The sequence below is a fragment of the Polyergus mexicanus genome, unplaced genomic scaffold (assembly GCF_030449975.1).
Source record: "Polyergus mexicanus isolate NDT 795.1 unplaced genomic scaffold, iyPolMexi1.0 SCAF_24, whole genome shotgun sequence".
Classification (NCBI taxonomy): Eukaryota; Metazoa; Arthropoda; class Insecta; order Hymenoptera; family Formicidae; genus Polyergus; species Polyergus mexicanus.
This window is the reverse complement of record NW_027223344.1, coordinates 106,572-128,874: the sequence shown is the minus strand read 5'-3', so window position 1 is coordinate 128,874 and position 22,303 is coordinate 106,572. Positions and strand designations below refer to the sequence as shown.

General features: G+C 39.0%; 2 protein-coding genes across 2 annotated transcripts in view; one reads left to right on the top strand and one right to left on the bottom strand.

Annotated features, from left to right (window-relative positions):
- Positions 1–22,303, top strand: part of LOC138942831 (dnaJ homolog subfamily B member 13) — a 116,092-nt gene that overhangs the window by 35,221 nt on the left and 58,568 nt on the right. The window contains exon 3 of the mRNA XM_070313300.1: positions 79–126. Within this exon, the coding sequence (XP_070169401.1) occupies positions 79–126 (48 nt within the window). The remainder of the gene's footprint in view (positions 1–78; positions 127–22,303) is intronic.
- Pgant9 (polypeptide N-acetylgalactosaminyltransferase 9) overlaps positions 1–22,303 on the bottom strand; it is a 245,303-nt gene that overhangs the window by 205,719 nt on the left and 17,281 nt on the right. The window lies entirely within an intron of this gene.

The following is a 22,303-nucleotide window of genomic DNA, read 5'->3' as shown; positions in this document are numbered from 1 at the left end:
ATAAAATATTCCGCACGAAAAATATTAATTATATTTTGGACACTGCTATAATTTGGACTTTATATTTGTATGTTACAGACAACGTAGCCTCAAGACCAACGACTCCGCTGTTGCGCATCAGTGCCGGTGAGTGAAACTTAATTTTATTTCGAGGTAACGGATTAGTAGATTTGTAGATTGTAGATGCGAATGTAGATTGTAGATCGTAGATAGATCCGTTGCCTCAAAATGGATGGGCTAGATTAAATAAAATAACTTTCCCTAGATTTCAATATGCATTAAAATATATTACACGTACAATTTAAAATATAGATTAAAATACAAATTTGAAAAAATATAAAATATTTTTTTCGATTGATAAATTTGATTCAATTTGTTTAATGAAGAAGGCGCTACTAATTTTATTAATTGTATGAAATAGTAATAACTTGTTTTCATGCCGATTTTATTCTAATTTTTCATAGCCCATTCATCTATATCTATATTATCACATCAATTAAAAAGTTTTGCTTTAATTGATATAAAGCCAAATTATTGATCTGTTACATTATTTAAAATATGAATGTTTTATTAATTTTATCTTAATATAAATTATATATCATTATAAATAATATTATAGTATTATAAGAATTTCAATCAATTAATTTTGATTGATAATTTGGCATTATATTAATGTTTATCCTCATCCGCTGGCGACAATAATTACCCGAAATAGGAGTTTATCTCCTTACAAGCGCAAGGAGATCTTTATTCATAAATATTATTTTTGCGGACTTTACTGCAGGTTTAAATCGTTAAATATTTAAGATTCTTGTAAATTATTCAATTTCTGATTTAAAATATTTACATTCGCTATTTGCTCTCCGAGCTTATCTATTATCTTATTTATATTTAAAATCTTTTCGTTGATTTAATTTTTTTGTTGTTGTTGTAAAATTGATTTCGGCGATCTTCTGCGAGAGATCTATTGTATTATATACGCACAAAGTTTAAACAAAGTTACGATTCCAAGTTGAAATTGATGCAAGAGAAACGTTTAAGCACCGCTTAAATGTTATATTCTCGTAGTCGGCGTAATAAGCGCATCCACGAAAATAGCAGAAGCGAACCTCCGAGTAGCGATAACAACTGCCGGATGAGGAAGTTCCTGCTCGGACGTTAACGACCAGCAGAGTATCTTTTTCGCAGCGGCAACTATCACCCACATGGGGCATGACTTCCCAATGATTTACAGCGCTTGGTAATATAAGTAAGCATGTCAAAGTTATATCTTGTTCAATTACAAATTGTTACAGAACAAGAAAAAAGATCCATTTACGTAATTATTTTATGAAAATGTAGCACGCGCAAACAATTCAATTACCTTACTATTTTAATGTTCTTCATGTTGCGCACACTGTATAAGTTCATTAGAAAAATTGGCAGAAATGAGTGACGAGAAAATAAGCGCGGCTCAAATGTGATTATTGTGCAAAATCAATAATTTTTAATTAATTTTTAAATTTAATCAGATAAAGTGAACTGAATATTAAAATAATAATTCCCAGTCGATATAAATTTCATCGATGCAAGAATCTTCACATTTCGGTCAGCTGCGCTCAGACAAAGAAGAAATTTAGCGCGGTTTGTCCGGTCGATGTACGATCGAACCTGACGCCCCCCAACTCCTATGATGCATGATTAATTTAATTTATCCGTCCGCTCCAACCGGTGTGCGTTATTAGCCCGATTGCTCTTCCAACGAAGCGCGTTACAGCATTCCGTCTCTCGCATCCGCGCCGTCGCGCGCACCGATACCAGCATTATTAATTCGAACGTTATTAAATTTTCGATAACCCCTGCCGATGCTACGTGTCTTGTAAGCAAGATGCCGAGTAAGCTATCCGATCGAGCGCGCGTAAACGACGTCGTTACCCGACTGACATTGCGCTACGTGCGAAACTTTTCGACTCCTCCCTCGTCGTAAATGTCGAGATTAAACAGTGTGCGGCGCACATTGAGAAATTTGTCGCAGCAATATTAAAATTAAACTATCCGCGTCTATCTACTGTATATATAATTATCACGACATATGTATGATGGAAAATTTATTTTGTCATAAAAAACTACGATTGGATTTTATATCGTATATTTTGACAAGACCTCGAAGCGAAAAGAATATAATCCAATTTCAACGCAGTTCGTATGTATTGATAAAGAGTTTAAACAAACCAAATTATACAATATATGACGAGGATCTTACAGAAAACAGTGTTATTTCGAAAGTCGTCAAACATGATACACGTAAGTGCGCGCATCCATCACCGATCGCACCGCAACGGTGTACAAACCCCAGGCGTTTTTCCGCTTGGGACACAGGGGCGACCGATTTCGCATTGATTAACGACATGCGTTTCGTAATGAGAATTCTCGGCGTGGCCACGGCTCGTTGCGCCAAATTGAAACTCCGTTGCTTGATTTATCGCCAACGGGAGAACGAGGCGTGCGCCCGCGCAGACGGAAAATTAATTGCGACTTGCAGGCTAAGCGCCGGAAGACCGGAGTCGAATCGGGAAAGGAGTGAGAACTACGGGAACGAGAATGGGATAAAGAAAATGCGTGTCCCGGAGGGATTCGAGGCGTCATCCCCAGAGGAGAGACTGCATGCGTCGCTTATACAGGAGCGCGTGACAGTAGGTAGGTGAAAAAGCGAGGATAAGATAGGAACGCGCGTGCTGATGCGAAGAGAACCAAAGAGGACGAGGAACGAGGAGGAGTTCCGGTCGTTGGAAGACGAATAAGGTACACCTAATCTATCCGTGTCCCCGCGTAATGGGGTCGGGATGCCATTTCCTCGGCGAGATATCTTCACAACGGACGCTTATACGTTGCTTCCCACGTATATATCTGACGGATATAAAATACGTAAAGTAAAAATATCGTGCCCTCCGGCAAGAGAGAGAGAGTAAGAACAGCGACTCGTCAAACGTTGCAAATTTCCTGATTTCACCTTAGATGTCGACCGTAATTTATCGCGGCTGACATAGCACTCGCGAGAGTAATACGATGAGAGTTTTCGAGGGAAGAGGAGAGGAACAAGCGAGGTGTCGTCAGAGTGATACATATGCGTGTAAACGAATCGAGATGAGTGACGAATAAGCGAGGACGAGCGGTATAAAACGCCTTCCGTGTCGGGATAAAAATATTTCAGTCCAACGGAGGTCGAAGCATCCAAGAATTTCAGCTGGCCCGACATCGCCGAGACATTTCACGGCGCGGCTCATAAAGTTTTAATCGGAATCGCGCGCGAGACGCGCTGCATCTCCGCCAGGTGCAATTCTCACGTAGTAGTTCAGTCATCCTCTCGTCCGTGTTTCATTGTACGACGGCCGAGGGGGGAAAAAAAATGGTAACGTACATAGTTTTCGTGCGCGTCGCGACGTACTCTCGACTAGATGGCGGACAAAATAGAGGAAACCCCGTTCCAAAACGTAAGTGAACCGTACGTCACATCCTCGCCGAGAAATATCAGAATGAATAGTGGATGAGTTGGTACTGGCTGACAGAACGATAAAAACCTCGAATAAAAACGGCGTCTGCTTTATTCCGCGGATTTACGTTAATAGTAAATTCTCTCCCCTCTGCCCCTTTTTTACAAGTGTTTTATGTACCATTATAAATTTTCACCAAGGAAACGAGAAACGGTAGAAACGCGAGAAAATTGCTCCTTGCTTGCTTCGGCCAAAGCTATTGCACATTTTCCGTTCCTCTTTCATCTTTCACGCCCTTCCATCTGCTTTATCAGCCCGTAATAAGTCACTTTGGAATTTAATTAATCTTTTTCAGGTTTCTTTTTCGTTAGTTTAGAACCGTTTAAATTTTAAACCTTGAAGCAATTGGTCGTTAGTATCCTTCTATTTTCGTTCCTTAGCGATTCGACGGACCGATACGCGCGTCACGTGCATCGCGTATTATTTTACCGAATGCCGAATGCGTAAATTCTTCGTTATAACCGAAGAAAATTCGATTTTTCTAGCTCCTTTGCGGGGAAAGTTTCTCGCCCTGTTCCTTATTCCGCTCCATCATATCCTCCTTTGTCTAAGTTTTTTTATCAGTTATACGAGTTTGTGCGGGAAGAGGGTATATCGAGGCATCGATCACTCCTTCGCGAATGGAAAATTCGCAAAGTACGAGCCAACACCTCTTACGCGCTCCAGGAGTTCTCGCGAGGAGGATAAGTTGAACGAAACAAATACGCCGTATCGCTACGAGCTATCGTGCGCAAGATAGAAGAGGTCGGCGCCATATATCCCGAGTAGATGAGAACTAAAAATTGCACGAAAGCGAGCCATTCCTGACACTTCCGGACTCGCTCCGACTCGCCGCGCGCGATACATCTGTTAGCGAAAGCGTCATAATTTATCTCCTTGTATACTCTATATCCTTGCCGTGCAACGTGTACGCCGCTGCGAGTGTATATTTTCGTCGATCAGCGCACATGGTAATTAGCCCGTAATAAAAAGTCTGAGTTTTACGTTACGTAACTAGAAAACGTATTCATAGTTATTTGCATTTACAATACACTCTGCATACACATTGCATATCTCGGCAACAAAGAGCGAATAAAATCGCCACTGCTCATTCCATAAGTTAATTAATTCGACATCTCGAGACCGCACATTCATGCACATTCGCTTTAAATAAATATTAGTATCAGACAGAGAAGAGGGAATACGCGGCATGTATGTAATATAGGAAATTCCTAAACTGTCATAGCGGGTCATAGCTTCTAATTGGTGAGCGTTTCGTGCTAACATCTGCTCCACGGAATGGCGAGTACGAGACGACGGTGACGCGCAGGTAAAGATAGATTAACTAATTAGAATGGCTTATATACGACGGCCCCGACGATTAAGACGGCAGAGACGACGGCTCCTAAACTTAAGGAGGATGTAATCGTCTTAGGTCCGTAACGACTATCGAGACGAGCTCGCATTAATCTTGCGCCATGCCTGCTTGATATGCGGCCGAGAGTTCCGGCAGGACCTGCCACCCACGCCCTTGCAACGATCCTAAACCGAGATCGCCAACACTAGTCGGTGTCTTAGCAGACGCGTCCTTCCAGAATTTTCGACTCGGTAGTCGCATATCCTGAAATTCCACGTTTGTGCTCTACGCATGTGAATCGGAAAATTAAATCGTGTGCGAGAGTTTGTGAAAGCTTCTGAGAGGCAGGATCAAAGTATGCTTTTATTTGCAAAAAAAGAATTGTTTTATTTTTATTATACTAAATTACTTCTTTTAATAAAATATTTTTTAATTTTTAGCTGTTTTTGTTTCAAAAATGCAGATTTTCTTATTTTAATAAATAATTCTTTATTCGCAAATAAATATTTTTTTATATAAAAATTTTTAATATTTAAATAATAATTTATTTAATATAACAGAACATTTTTGGTCACGAAGTATATATTTATTTAAATTTAAAAAAATCAAAATTAACAAAATGTATTTATCCGGAAAAAAAAGAATTATTTTTAGTGTATGGATTAAATTTGAAATAAATTTTAAAATAAAATAATCTAAAGTTTAAAATTAAATGCTTTCTTTAAATTATAAATATCATGTACTAGATTTGTTCGTTTTATCACGTGAGCTCCTCAAACTTTCCGTTCGAATACAGAACTTTATTTAAAGGCGCTGCCTGATACATGGAAGCCTTTATACACGTGTCTTTAAGATTATAGACGTTGGAGTCTTGCCCGGCCATTAGGCGTATCCCTTTTTCGTTCCGGTAGGAAATGCTACTTTCCGATAGATGGTAAAGTGCCACTGCATTTGCAATCGATGCTATTAGTTGCAACGATACGCTACTGGGTTCCTCTTAGATCTTGCTTCAAAAGCAAAGCAAGATCAGAAACGGCCAAAAGAAGTTTCTCAATCTTAAAGAAAACGTCGAAAAATATATTACGCACCCGTGATGCGATATTTTCATCTCCTGTTCCTCCCGGAGACTTTCGCGTTCACGAACTTTGTCGCGTTCTTGAGGTAGATAACTGCGTAATGAGTACTCTCGACACGTCGCGATACGGGTCAAATATTTTTGGTAATTCTATATTTGTGCCAAATTTCGGAAAAAATCGGAGTTTTAACACTTGGGTAGGTTTCCTTGTGAGAATTTAACATAATCATGAGATACCGGAACAAGGTCGTTACGCTGTTCGTGATATCGTGTCGAGATTTCCGCATATCTCTAAACACTGACAAATTGCGCTTTGAAAATTTGCAGCATAGTTAAATTTAGTGCACACTCGCATTAGAGATACTATATAAGTTTTCGGCGGCAAGGCCGAATTATCTCTATCAAAATTTAAAATTATCATGTTATTTTTACAATCTTATAAAATTAAAACTTCTAATATAACGTGCCTATTTTATCAAGATTAAAATAATTTTGAGAAAAAAAGTTAATTAAATTTATATTAATTAAATCATGAGAATAATGCATTTATCTCAAATATTCTTCTCTTTTAATATATAGAATATTTTTAATACCTTTGCTGCTACATGCGATAAAAGATTGAATACGCTAAGCAAATGCATCATGAGTGTCGTAATTAGGTACCAAATGTCAAGGATCACTTTTACTTTTCTTACTAGCCGTTCTAAGTCCCGGATCCTTATTCTAAAACGCGTCTTTAGTCCGTGTTAATTTCGCCGATAGAGTTGAACGTCGAGGGTCTATTCTGCTGATTGCGGGGGTCGAACGAGTAGTCGATGTGCGGATTAAGTCGAGAGGGCACCTCATAAATCAGGAGCTCAGCCAGCTATGTCTGTGGTGCTGGAGATAATAACCATTTTGCGCTTCCATAGGCTGTTCTCTCACATCGTAGCGAGCAATCTTACGACGGACAATCTATATGTGTATGTATATTGTGTGTGTGTCTGTGTGTGTGTGTGTGTGTGTGTGTGTGTGTGTGTGTGTCTGTCTGTCGTGAACAAGAATGGGGGAGGAGGAGGAGGAGAGTCGTATGTGTGAGTGTGAGAGAGAGAGGAAATCTATTCAATTAAATCCGTAAAACGTAAATCGTACTCTCACCCTCGTCCCTTTCACTCTATCGCTTCTCTATCGACCTTCGATTTTGCCACGGAGTTTCCCGCGTATTCAGCAAACAGCCTCCTTCTTTCCTTCTCTATCTCGCTCTCTTTCTCTTTCTTGCGCGCGCGCGGGTGCCTCCCTTCTGTTAGGATTCACGATTTCAAGCGTGGCAATTTGTTTCATTTTACAAATAGCCAATTTTATTACGTAATATAGCGTTTCTGGTTCAATAAATTTTTCTGTATATCATAAATTTGAAGAAATCTATCCAATTGCGAAGATACTTTTAGTGCTAAAAATTAAAAAATAGCAAATTTAATATCTCGAAGAAAAAAAAAATTCACAAAATCCTATTCTCGTTCAATTATGATTTCTGCTCTTTCATTAAATTGAAAAAAAGTTTAACGCTAACAATTTAACCGCACAGCAATTTAATATCGTAAATCGAAAAATCACGTAAAATGGTACATTCAACTCTTATTACATGCAATGTACCTATGCTTTCGTACGCTAAAATCCGGGATTTTCGAGATAAACCAAGCTCAAATCTACAAATACGAAATTTCCATTCATGCGATGCCACAGAGCAGACAATCTGTCTCGACTTCGACGCGAGGAGCGAGAAGCGCAAGGAATGAAGCAGCAATTCCTCCACCTTTGCAAGACACCGATACGCGTTTTCGTTGTCAGTTCGGCATCGGTATCGATAGGTGGGATCGGGCGGAATACAGCAACACATCCGATCGACATAATTTACCGTGTTTCCACGATGCACACGGATAAACGTCACATCGTTCCCGTAGGATCCTCCATCCACGCTCGCTGTCAAGGTTCGCTGGCGATGCGCCTCCTACGTGCCTCGAATTCGAGTCAAATATCTGAAAGAGTGTCGCGCAGATTCTGTATGACTGCCTCGATTTCGAATGCGAGTCTACACTAGTACGAGACAACGTAAACATTCATTCGTGGAATTATTTTCGCGTTAACTTTTTGACAGATCGCTTCATATATATATATATATATCTATAGAAAAACATTGCTATTTATACAATTAAATTATTTTAACATGCGATATAAATTGTCAATATTTCATTGCTTCAAACAAATATAATCATCGTTCACACAGCATCTAATAATCAATCATAAATGTGTTTATAATTATATGAATAAGAGCGCAAATATACAAGAAACAAAATAGCTCGTTAATTATTCATCGTCCTGTAAAAGAGCTTTCAAAAATGTTTTCAATTCAAAATTAATTTCTTCAAATATAAATGCGGTTGAAACAATTTCTAATTAACAGAAATATCATTTTCTTATTTTTAACGAAAAATCTGTTTTCAAAATAATGTAATGGAGCTTTCTAGACGAGATATTACACACGAAGCTGCAAAAAGTAAAAATGAACACGTGTCCAACTTTTTCCAGTTAAAAGTTCCCGCAGCAATAACGAAATTCTCCGCTGTTCGCTAACATGTCGAGAAAGAGAGGGGAGGGGGGGAGGAAGAAAATTTCTTCTTTCAACCTGACAAACGATAGACATTTAAATCATTGTTCTATAGGCTTCTTCAAATAGAGATCGATTTGCCAGTTAGAAACAAACCACTCAATTTACAGACCGGTAACCGAACGAACGACTTCATGATGAGCTTTGTCAACTTTGCGAATCGATTCGGGACTTATTGTTATAGACGGAGCAAGAGAAGATCGACGTTTGTGAATGAGATAATTTGTCACAGTCACGAAGCTTTGTCATGATGCGATACAAGTAACAGATAAAAGCGCATACACGCGTATATATATCTCTAATAATTCGTTCTAACAATAGCGTGCATAAAGTTTATATAACTTTTGTTAACGTTGAAAGCGATTAATGTGCGAATATTATATAAATTTATACTCGTACAATTAATACATCTTATTCCACACTTTTATACAAGTATATATAAGTATATATCGTCCATTACAATCCACTCATTTAAAGAAATGAGATTGTGCAAGAAAGCTGTGATACTGCATAGCTCTAACAGCATCGAAAACGATTAAAGCGTTGGCGCTTATAAAAACATACTTTGTCCCATTCAATAAGTAATTATGATGCAAACAATATAGACGATTATTCCAGATGAGAGCGTCAGCCGATCACCAGCAAATTCAAGCACGATATCCTCCACGGAGCACGCTGGCGCATTTAGCTGGGTTAATCGGGTTACAGAACTAAAATCTGATTGCGTAAATGCAATTTTGCGAGCGCTTTCAGCGCGAAAATTCTTTTCCTCTGCGCATTAACAAGCGCCCTCGTCACACTTTGAAATCCGTCCCCACTCGGGCACATAAAATTACGTTGAAAATTGTTAGAGTGCTCGTGTACTCGACGCCTGATTTTTACTTACGACGACAATGAGAACATTACACAATCCGAGCTCGAAAATTCTACTAAAACCAACATTACCTTAGTAGACGTTATCGGATAAAAATTCTCTCACCTCCGACATCGACAAAGCTATATCTCCGCTTAACTCACGACTAAAAATCAACTTGCGCGAATACGTAAAACGAATTCTTACGAGTCGCGGTTCACGATCGCCGAGCTGTCATTTTATGTCAGCGATAACATCGCTCTCTTCAATACACAGCATTCAATATTTATAAAAGGATTCAAGAACGCGGTGTGAAAATATCGAACGCGAAGCGAATGCCGCGCTATGCGCCGACCAGATCACTCTTCGTACGGCATATTATATTATATGCCATTTTTTTTACACTCGTATTTTTACATTTTTACATTACGTTTATATCGCAAAATATTCCGATTTCATATTACTGTATTTTTTGTACCTATTATATATATGAACTATCCGTGAAAAAAAAAAAAACCTCGTTTATTTAATATTCAATTTTTCTACGGTTTAATATCCAATTCTTCTACAGTTTCGTTATTCAATCCAAAATATTATATTTTTTTTACAAGATTAAATGCAATTTTTATATGACATTTCAATATACGATCAGAGAATTTAATAAAATTCACGAATAATATTTCAAAAATGAAATTATAGTGCATTTGTAACACGCGATCTCACGGTTTTCTTGAAACTTCTTCGATGGTTGCATTCAACGAGCACTTATCTTAAGTTATAAAAAGCTAAAGCGTGAGAGATCGATATCCGCTTATCGTCTCTCCTCCCTTTGCAAGCAAATTTGAATGGCTTATTTGAATCGTGAAGGGCAATAACAACATTTTTTAGTCCGCGAAACGTTTTACAGCGATGTTTGAGGTAAAGAGCGCATAACTTGCAGAATAGTTGAAAGTTTCCTTCAGAAAATGCGTGTATTGGATTTTCACAGACGGAACGAGCAATCTCATGCGGTCCTGAAATCTCCTTTTCGTATCCCCCCCCCCTCCCCTTTCCTCCCCTAAACCCTCTCATTGAAAGCGGTTCTACTGTTCCGATCGCAAAGAATGCCCTTGATATCGACCACAGACGAGCCGAAGACAGTTTGAACGTTTGATTTCCGCAGTCTCTTTTCACTTGATTTGTAACTCCCTATCGGTAGTCATAATACTCGTGCACACTGCGATTTAATATCGGGAAAGTTGAATCTCTTTCCGTAGTTCTGTAGTTTAGTCAAGAAAAATACGATGACAAGATAAATAATCGCAATTATGTTTTTCTTTCGTGAGTTACAAAAAAAATAATCTCGAACAGTATAAATTATTTTGATGTTTTTTTCAAAGACATTATTTCTCGCATGTATAATTAACTTTTCCAATATTATATGTATATGTATACGTATATGTAAGCGAAAAATTGCGATAATGTCATTACATCGAAAATGAAAATGACAGATTTGATTAAAGGAAGATAGAAATTTTTTCATACTCCTGTCTGTCTTTAATAAAATATATGTCACTTTAATTTTCGATGTAATGGCATTATCGCATTTTTTCGCTACATTATATCGCTATTCGTACAAATAATTTTTTCAACGTAGTAGAAAACTCATTTATGCTCGCCGTTTCTTGCAATAGTCCCTCGTTACGGATAAAATGCGATAAACGTACTCGCTTGCGGTGTCAATACACTCTTAACCATCTCTTCTGACTTCGCAAGTCTGTTTAACATCAACGTCCTCTTTCCTTTTTATAGTCTGACGTCTCGTGTGTGCATTCCTCCAAGTCGTCTTAATGAGAGTCCTGCTCCTCCGAGCACGAACGATCGGGAAGTGCACAGAAAGATGGCTTCAATCTGGCTTACCGAAATTATACCGCGCGTACCGTACTCATCGAAACGACGTATACATATATCGTGTTCAATTTCGAATGCTCGTATTTCGTCTCGACATACGCGGTGTACACACGCGAAACGTTCGCCTGTGTACACGTATATTTGGATGAGTGCGTTGCACCTCGCGATGGCGGCTCGTAACACGTCGGCGATTTAATAACGACCGCGGAGTAGTATTGATCCTCGTGGGACTTGCAAACTCCTCGAGAGTCGAGAAGTCGAAGCGTTAACTCGCTGCCGACGTGATAATTCGGTAACGCCCCTGATAAGAGTCCCCTGTGCAGTTTCCTCGACGTGTTGGCCGTTTCCAGGTTCCAAGAGAGAAGAGAGAGAGAGAGAGAGAGAGAGAGAGAGAGAGAGAGAGAGAGATATATAAAGGACCTGTCGACGGGTTTGAAACAGGTCGTCTCAAAGCCGTTGGAAGCAGGATCCGAAGCCAGGCCGCGGAAACCGCACAACTGTTTTGTCCAGCTTTGTGTATTATTTTCCGCAGCCCTCGCTAGGGATGCCCCGAGACCCGTGATATGCGAACAACGAGAAAACCGACATTTGACAAATACGCTACTCGCATCAACGAAAAATAAAATATTTTCTTAAAACTTCTAGCGCGAGCTGCATGTAAGGCTTAGCTACATTAGAATTTTAATCACGAATCTATCTTCTTTCTATGTTTTTAATATTGTAATATTATTATTTCGAACAAGCTAAAATTGTCAATGTATTATGACCATATTAATGACGTACAATATATTTGCTTATATCGAATCGCATAGTTAATATACTATATATTTAATTACACGGCAAAAAAAATCACGCAAAAATGCATCTCTGCCGTGACGTTAATATTTTAATGTAATATTTCGCAAGAATCCATCATTCATTCGTTATAATTATAAATGCATTCTATATATATTTCGCGACATATTCTCTAACGATATTTAATTATTTAATAATATTTGCATTTCCGCTAATTAAAGTTTCAATCGCGTCTTTATCGATCGTCGCGTTCATTAAATTAATGAACACACGCCATTAGATTTGTTGTATTTACGATCAATAGTAAATAGAAATCGAGAAAATGTTATCTCTCTCGCCTTTTGTAATACTCGGAGAACGAAAGAGTCCCGTAACATGGAGAGATGAAAACAGTAGGTAGAACGCGATTTGCGATAGGACGCAATCTTCCATTTCTCGTAAAATCTTTATTGCCGGTCAATAGATGGATCGAACGAGGCACCGATGCTCGACCTGAACTGTAAAATTGAAATTGCAGGATTCGGGAAAACTTCACCGGACTCGTGATAATTCTCACAGAGAATGATACGAGAATTTTAATTACACTCTCTTTCGAACGACGACTCTAACAATAAATATTTATTCCATATGAATACAAACATAATCTGCGAAAATATGATGTCCTCTCTCTCGCCTCGAAATATCGTAAAAATTACAAAACTACCAACGTACGATTAATTTTGCATTTTTACAAAATTAAAAACGTAAGAAATATTTAACGTAAAAATAGTGTAAATAACTCTTATTAAAATTCTATAAAAAAGAAACCAATTAAAGATTAAATTATGATTAAATTATCAAGTGCACGTACATCTTAGATTTTAAATAAAATATATGTTCAAACTAATTCTAAAATTGTTATATCAATTGCCAATCCACTTTCACCTGTCTGTCTAATGTCTATTTCTGACAGATGATATTTCTCAATATACATGTTAATACATACATCCGTTCTTCCATCTTACTAATATTAAAGGTTTTGAAATTTAATAATAAAAACGAATTATTAATTATTATGCATAAGAATGTGTTAATCGGTTCTGGAGACGTAGAAATTCGCCATGACTTCCCCTTCTACATTGATCCCATTATTCGTGTTAACGCAGACTGCGTGTAGTTCGCGACAGGTGTCAGCGGACGGGACACACGTGACTGCCTAAACCGCACGGTGACTGTTTTGACATGGCTATCCGTCAGGTAATCGCGGTTCACCGTCGCTCCGACATTCGATGCGCTATGCGACGGATCATCGTCTCGAGTATCCGCGCGCTATTAACGCACGCTTAACCGTGTGCAGTTACGTGGTTTGTCACGTAATGGTTCGTATAACTTACATAATCACTATGCCAGCGACAATCGCGCTCGCGCTCGTAACGCTGAAACACGTTCCATCGCAGTTTATATTTAACATAATTGCCGTCAAAATAAAAAAAATTAAGCGGTGCAGGAATATTTAGAATCTCAATTAATAATAGAAGATAGGAGACTAATCGGATCAACATCTGTTATAAATACACAAATTATCTCTGATATAATAATATTGGATGTGTTAACAGGTAGAAAAAAATTAATAAGAATTAAAATTAATGGCTTGTTGGCTAGTGATGATGATAATAATAATAATAATAATAACAGTAAATAAACTGTGAGATTAGCCGACTGGTAACTACGACAAAACGTTCGCTGCGTGGTTTATGCGCTTACAATCGCGTATGCACGAACGAAGGACACGCAAGTTCGCGTTCCTCTGCGCAAACCTCAACGACTCGCGCTGTAGCGGGCTGTCAAAAAGCCAGCTTTAGAAACTTTTCTAAGCGATTCATGCCTGTCGAGCGTTACTTGCTGACAATCGAGATCATAAAACTCTGGCAATGCGATACGATACGATGATACAATGTTATACTCCCGTTTTTTTCTGCACGTATATCATTTGACGCAATCCGTCATATGAACAACTAACTCCACAAAAAATCGAATTTTACTTAAAAAACTAAAAATTAAAATCTCAAAAATTTTAGAATACAAGATATAAATGTTTAACAATTTAAAATCATTCAAGAGTCAGAAATAGTGTTTTTGTTAAACCAAAGATCCCATCGTTTGAAAAATGCATTTCATGCAAATCGTGTCGGTTAGCGTTTCCGTTATCTCGAACAGAGTACATACGTTATATATGATAGATAACACGCAATCGTGCATCAACGGAAGATAGTCTCTGTTCGCCGCAGGTGCGACCAAACGTCAACCACATCGAATGATTTGAATCAGAGCGAATAGAAGTCGATCAATGTGCGTATTTGTCGTGTCTATTCGGCGTTTCGTCAATTACTTGAGTGCCTGTTTAAATCATCGATAATTTATCGAATCAATTGGAACCTCTATTTGTGTTACATGGGACGAAGATCCAGGCTAACAGGCATTCAGGAATTAAACGTAAAATCGCATTTTCTCAATTCTATCCATATCCTTTTCAAATATAATACACATATATGTATTGTATTAAAGTAATTCTATCCAAAATTAACACAAAAATTATTTATCCATCTAGAAATTCATAACTGAAAGAAGAAACAAATATAAATTTAATACAGAAAAAAAATTAAAAATCAATTAGTAACTCGTTAACAAAACATTCAAGGAAAATTTGTGAAAGCTAAGAGAAACAAATCGCTGATGCTAACTGTCGCGTAACGAGAACTGCGAATATGGATCGATCTTTGCAAAACTTAATGTTAGAGTTTGTAATAGTTCAGGAACGTAAATCGGACTAAATGAACGTGAAGTCCACGAATTCCAACGGATGTACTTTGAATTAAGCCGGCGATAGAATAGCCATCCTCTTATCCTAACTATCATAGAATTTCGGCTAATATCGAGTCTCGTGTGGGAAATGTCGTAATGAAAAAATTGAAAAGCTCCTGATATACTCGCATCACATCAGCTTTCTGGAAATACGTCAGAAACGTGAAATGTAATTTACCATATTGGATCTAGAGCTCGAACCATTTTGACAAGTGCAGTCACATTTAATCATTCAACGTTTCCAAGTGAAAGCCATTTTGTGTGGACGTAAGTTACAAGAGTTACTCGCGTGTATTTCCTCGCAATTTCCTCGCTTCTGGCATCATAACCCATGATGGGCAACGTGGATATCGAGTGTAGCTTGCGAAGCATTTTCAGCCAAAGACGTCACTGCAGGTCAGTCAATAACCGTCGTATTGATAAGTTCGCATTACAACTCACGATGAGTTTCGAAAAGAGTAATTAACAAAATTAGTGGGAAGTTGGGTACGGATTCGACATTTTCCGATACCGACATGGCATTGTCTTCTGGCTATTAGAGTATCGCATTCAATTAACCCTGGCGGCGCTAAACGAATCAATGTTACTGCGCAGACATCGACGTATACTGGCAAGCGTATGACAGATAAATATATTTACAAACAGTGGACTTGTAATCGGAACATTGACGAATAAAAAAACAGAGAGACGAATCGATTAATTGCCGCGGATAAATAAGATTACGATGTGACGGATTATTCGATTTATTTCCGTCAACGAGAAAAACTGTTATCGCTGAAAAAAAATTGAAGATAGTACTCGGAAAAACTTAAATGTATTGTCTCTAATCTAGAAAAAAAAGGTTGGGAAGCTTAAGAACTTATTGTGATTATTTGATTGTAAGAAAAATTTTATATGCAGAAATTGTTGAAATTTACTTGCAAAATTAAAGAGAAAATTATAAATGTTAAACGATACAATTTAAATACCAGATCTCAGATCTCAGCCACATATGTACTCAAGTAATCTTGATTACTATTGATAGAATCCGCGAAAAATGCTATTATTAGGGGATAATACAATAATAGCAGGGGATACGCGGATGTAAAATCGAAAAGAACGTGTCGAGCGATCTTAGATGGGACAATCGAATATCATGACGAGAGATAGGTAAAGAAAGGCTGGCGCCGGTGCCGGAATCGATGTTATCGAAAAGAGAACAGCTAAGGAACGAGTACATATGTACGCGGGCGATGCTAGCACATAGATATCCCGCTTGGCAGGTACCTAATACGAGCAGGGGACGAAGGGCTCGCTGCAAACTTGGATTTATGCTCACGCTGCAGCGCATAAAGTTCCATGTCCCTGCCCTGTGTGCAGTGGCAAATTTCTCACCACCCATGCAATATTCTCGCCGACAGGTTAACGCCGAATATATTTCCGTAAATGATGATAGCCCTCCTCTCTGGCCACTGCGGCGATCGAATCGGTCGTTCTGAAGACGAAACAATGATAGAACCGTTCGCGAGAGATCACCGGAGCTGTTACAGATGTGCAAATTGATACTTTGCAAAAAAAATGCGTTCTTCAAAAAACTCGCTCTCTCGGAATATCGATGAAAAGCGGTTTGATTATTTAACGTCAACCGGTGAAACAATTTGTTTAATTAATTTGCCCTCGACGCCAGATCTTATTACAGTGATTGCGGTCAATCGTAGAAACGTATAAGAGACGCTATTTACTTAAATGCGCGCTTTTAATTGTTCCAATTATCTCGGCCGTCTAATTAAACGCTTCTTTCACCAAACTCAACTTCGACCTACATACTTTTCCATCGTAATGGTAACGGCGATCGTATTGTAAACACGTGCGACGCGATGCAAGATAATTTGCATTTTTTTTCCAAGTTACACAGTCTATAAGTTAGGAAACATATGCTACTACATAAGGTAACCAACATTAAAAGAAAGAAAATAGAACCTCTAATCCTATTTTCGCATCCATAAATTTTATAATATTTAGTTTTTTAAAATAGAGGAAAAGATATTTTTTAAATACGGACCGAGATTAGAAAAGCTTAGCTAGGTGAGATAAATTGAGAAAATATGAAACTGCTTTCAAATTAGAGACGCTAAGTTATCTCATTGTACTTTGCTTAATAAGGAACGCCGAGAATCTAATTACACGATAGCAGGTGTGGTATAAGTGTCGCCAATGTGATTATCGCTGCAGCTCGTTAACCTCTCATCAAGATGCGAAAATAGTGTCTCTCTCTCTCTCTCTCTCACTTTTACTCTCAAAGCGCAGTTTGAAATTCAGCGAGAATCTCATGTACGCCGTTTTCACAAAAGGCACGCACCAACGTCATTCTCCCGTTAAAGAATTGGTCGCGATTTCTTTTCACGGTCCAAGGCGTCCTGCAGCCGTTTTCCCTCTCGAAAAAGGAGAGCACGCTATAACCATTCACAACAGACAGGAGGAGTCTGCATCCGACAAAAATTCCGCCATCGGACGTAGATCACATCCTCCCTCGCTTTTCTCTCGCTACTCATCCCTCCCGCGACAGTCGGGAAGACGTTTTACGAGCAGCGATTTATCGAGCCAACTCTTTCCCCCTCTCCCCCCTCCCGTCTTCCCGCGTTCCCTGCGAATAGTCCATAAATTTCAGCGATATACCGCAAGGAAAGAACCAAAAAGGGAAGACGCCCAGACGCACAGGAAGAGTACAGATGACATATAAAGGAAGACTGAATAGGCATCCTTTCGGAAAACACGCGACCTCGCTATCACAATTGCATCCGAGATGCATTCCTCAACTGTCATTTACACTACGCTTCTCTCCACATATTGTACATGCACGCCCGTACGAAAAAGTACACAGATGAAAGCACGCATACACAAAGAGGCCTTAGATGTTTCGATTTCATTCTCGAGATTTTCGAATTTTAATCGTAACTATTAATTCATTTCTACTTAAAAAAAAAAACACACAAAAAAAACCGATTGAACATGCGCGTGACATTATTTATTGTATGCTTCTGCTTTTATCTGGCAAAAAATGATTGATCGGAATAGTTAGCCGTTTTGTAAATTTCTCTTTTTAGACACTTGAGACTATTTCGTAATTTGTACCGCGAAATCCGAATCTGTGCGTAAAAATTCTGTGCATACAACGCGCGAAATATAAGAGAGAGATTTATAGATACATATTACAACCTAACGAGCCATTTATGCGTTATATCTTTTGGTTGCAGGTGTATCTGAAAACAATGAACGCGATGCGAGCGAAATGCATAAAATACGAATCTACGGGAGGAATGTATATACAAAGAAACAACGAGTACGACAAACGCAATGTAAAACTGAATATAGTGCGCCGTTACATGCAGAACGCATGTTATAGCTCGCTATTTAAAAAATAAGCATGATGGAAAATGGTGCTCTGATGGCAAATAACTATCAGATGGATATAGGATTCAGATAAAAATGTACGGAACGTATAATTACTGTGTTTTACAAATCGATGCTGTTGCTATAAAAAGACTTTTAATCGCGATATGTTGTCACTTTTATTTATCGATAATCGACATTGTTTTATTTATCATCAAACTTTATCGTATCTACGCTTTTCATTATATTATATCAGCTGTTTTCAACAGCTCTATTTACATTCACATATTAAGTTTATGATTCACAAAAACAAGAGGCTGAAAAATATTACAGATTTATTATTTTTGATATATTTTCTTTTCTAATTATCTATATAACCTATCTGTAAAATTACGTTATATATTTGTTTGCAATTGATTAATAAAAACAAATAAGTACATGGCGTAATAAAACGAAAAAAGTAATCAAGGCACACAGGCTTGTGTGCGCGCGGCGAGGTTCGATCAAAATGAAACAGCATTTACGCGGTGCAATTTTACTGGCAAAAATTGTCGCGGCGCTGCATCGCCAACCGTGCGTTGCCTCAAAAACGAAAAGGACCTTCTCTCCGATATCGAGGAGGATATCGTATCCGCCAAGATCCGGTATCCGGGAGCACTTTATCATCCGAGTAACTGTAGCGAGCGCGCACACTCGTGCGGATAACGCGATCCTTCGAGAAAATGCAGCCCCCGCACGAGCGCGAGCGAGCGGGAGATACGCGAGACGCATCGCGCGCGCGCGCGCGCGCGCACACACACACACACACACACACACACACACGCATACAAACGAATAAGGATAGAGGTATATATTGTAGCAGTTACTTCCGTTTCTCGAGCCGTTCCGTTTTATTTCGTCCTTCGGCTACCCTCCTCTCTCCGCATCCGCCATAAAACTGACTCCCTCTCCTCTTTCTTCCCCTCCCACTTCTCTCGTCGGCGGAACAAAAGTTGGTTTTAGCACTTACCCGTGTAACGTTTCTCGCACATAGAGCGTTCGAAAAGTAGGAGGAAAAGGAGAGAAGAGGGAGCGCGAGGGGTTGATTTGATTTGGCTCGACCCCGGAATTAGAAACCACGCGCCTTGAATGTTAATGACTAGCCACAATAGTTACCGTCGAACCTAGAGAATTGTCACTGTAAATTTGTCCCAGCTATGTTATCAGTATTTGTAGGCGTTGAGATTTATGTAAACGCCAAGTCAAATATTTGCACACTACATTACATAGTCATCATGTAGTCAGGAAACTTACTGAAAATTAAAACGTAAAACATATATATATATATATATATATATATATATATATATATATAGGTGGTTTTTTTTCACGGTATATTAGCGCAATATTATATCTGACAATATTAAAAAATTATTTTAATTTTTAATTATAAATTAATTAATTATAATATTTAATTATTTGCGGTCGGAGCAAGTTGAGCGCTGAAAAGGATTTCGCGAATGCAGCTCGCCGTCTGACACCGCGAAGCGTTAATTAATAATATTTTTAAAGATTGCCGTGCATCGGTCAAAAGTTCGGTGTCATATAATAGACATATTCGTTAAATTCAAAATATATATATGATTATTTTTGCTGGATGACAGCAGATCGAATATAACGATCCTGTCTATCACGCTGGATGCTCGAGTTTTTGAGCTCGCGAAACTAGATCAGATTTTTCCAGCGTTCATCTCGCGTCGATAATGAATCCAGACCCATCCCACTTTTTTCCAACATAAAGGATCGTCGGGGTTAATTAAAACGCCAGGCAACGGTGTCGCCGGTAATTTACGAAGACTAGATGCCGTGAAAAAGGCCATCTCGCGCCACGACGTTTTGCGCGCTCCAAAAGTTATTTATTTTGTCATGTTTTCCCAGTTATAGCGGACAATGATGACGAAAGACTTTGATCAAAGTCATTTCTCTGTAAATTGTAAACTAGCGCGATAATGCCCACGCGACCGCGACAAACCTAAACAATCAGCGTTATTATTAACCTGGAAACACCTCTCGTGCGTGTGGGCTCTCCTTCTCGTCCAGGAAATTTGTTAGATCTACCATGATACGAAAAATTTGGCAAGATGGGCGGAAACAGACTCTACTAGACGGAGGAAAGCCAAAAAAGAGGATCGGCAAGGAAAAGAGCGAATACTACGAAAAGCAAAGAAAATCCGAGATTGAGACAGCGGAAGCGGAAACCATTAATGGTGATGCGGTAGGCGCGACTGGAGTGGTTGGCGAACGAGCAGAGGGGTTTAGTGGGTCGTAAATGGAGGATGAAAGTGCGGGAGAGAAAAAGAGGAGAAATAAAAAGTCACGCGAGAGAGGAGAGCCGGCGCGGCGATGCGGGCTGGCGTTTCGCAGGGCGAAAAGAGAAGAAGATGACAAGGGCAAAAGGAGAAAGAGAAGAGGGAGGAGGAGGATCGCTATTGTGAATTCGTAACGGAGCTCCCCCCTTTTCCAGCGTTACTTTCGCGTTTCCTCTCTCGTCGACCCTTCCGAGTGACGAGCGTGTCGCCGGTAAAGCCCGACCGACGTAGCCGGGTCGAGCGCATTTACCGCATTTTAAACCCATTTTCATTAAAACGCGTCCGAAGTAGGAGGGCGGGTTTCCCAGCCGACTCTATCGGCTCGCGCGACGTGACTTCGCCGTCGATCAAACGGCAGACTACGTGCAACAACAACGCGAGTCTATATATGTCCTACTTCTGCGGCAACATGCCGATAGCCTAGACAATAGCCGTTCACCGTCGTGCAATTATTTACCCCGAGGACAGCTATACCTAGGTAGTATATACGCACAATGCCATTGTCTCTCGTCTACGTGGATCGTCGTCCGCGCACACATTCGTACACATATGCGCACACAAGCAAACAGGTATGCACGACAAACGCATCAGTTTATGCAGGCGAGAATAGCTATGTGTGTTTCATACATCTCTTATCAAACATATGTATACCGTATTATAAAGGAACGATTGAGATCGCTTGGTGGTAATTATCCAAAAAAAAGTCATTAATCATGAGAGAGATCGGTCACGATTGTTTAAACGATTCAAATTGCATTGCCCTCATTGGTGGTCTTCAATTCCCTTTAATAGAAAAGATTCGAATAAAAACTGGTTTCGATCGCTCCCCTGAAAGAAAAATGAAAGGACTTGTTCTTTCGCACGCGGAATTATTTTTCTTAATATCTCTGCCACCAAATAGCGAGCGACTTAATTTCACAATAAAAAAAGAAAAATTGTGCGTAAGTCCATGAATGAAAGAAGGTTCATTAAATAATCAATACTTCATTTTAAAGAACACTCCATCCATTTTTTTTTTTTTTTTTTTTTTTTTTAATATGAAAACAGAAATAAATTTGCTTTTATTTTGCACGAGTTATGGAGTTAGTTTAAAAATGTATATATTCTGTGTTTTTAAATTGATTTAATTAAATATTTGTGCCCCCGCTAAAATTCGCTCAGTTCGCGAAAATACGTATGGATTCGATTGACCTGCCTACTGCGCCAACTTTATAACGCGGATTCGATTAAAATTTATCGACAGCGACCGCAACCGCGGCGGCGGTATGAAAAAAAAGTTGATCTCGCCTAAACCAGCGATACGTGGTGAATGGCTGGCGATCGCTCGGCCAGCCTATCATCCATCGCGCTACCGTTTCGGCGAAGTCGTAAAGTCGAATCGAAATTCACCGACGCGGCTCGTAGAAGCGACATAAATTCGTCTCGAAATCGTCTATGAAACGCGCGCGATCGTCGTCGAAATTCTGCGGCTATTTATTATCGTCGACTTTATAGATCCGTTCTATGAACTCGACACGTCGATCGATCGCACAGATTACGATTTGATCAAGAGATCGATCATTCGACGATTGACACAGATTCTCTTCGTGATTTTACATTGTGTCAATTTTACATGTAAATTA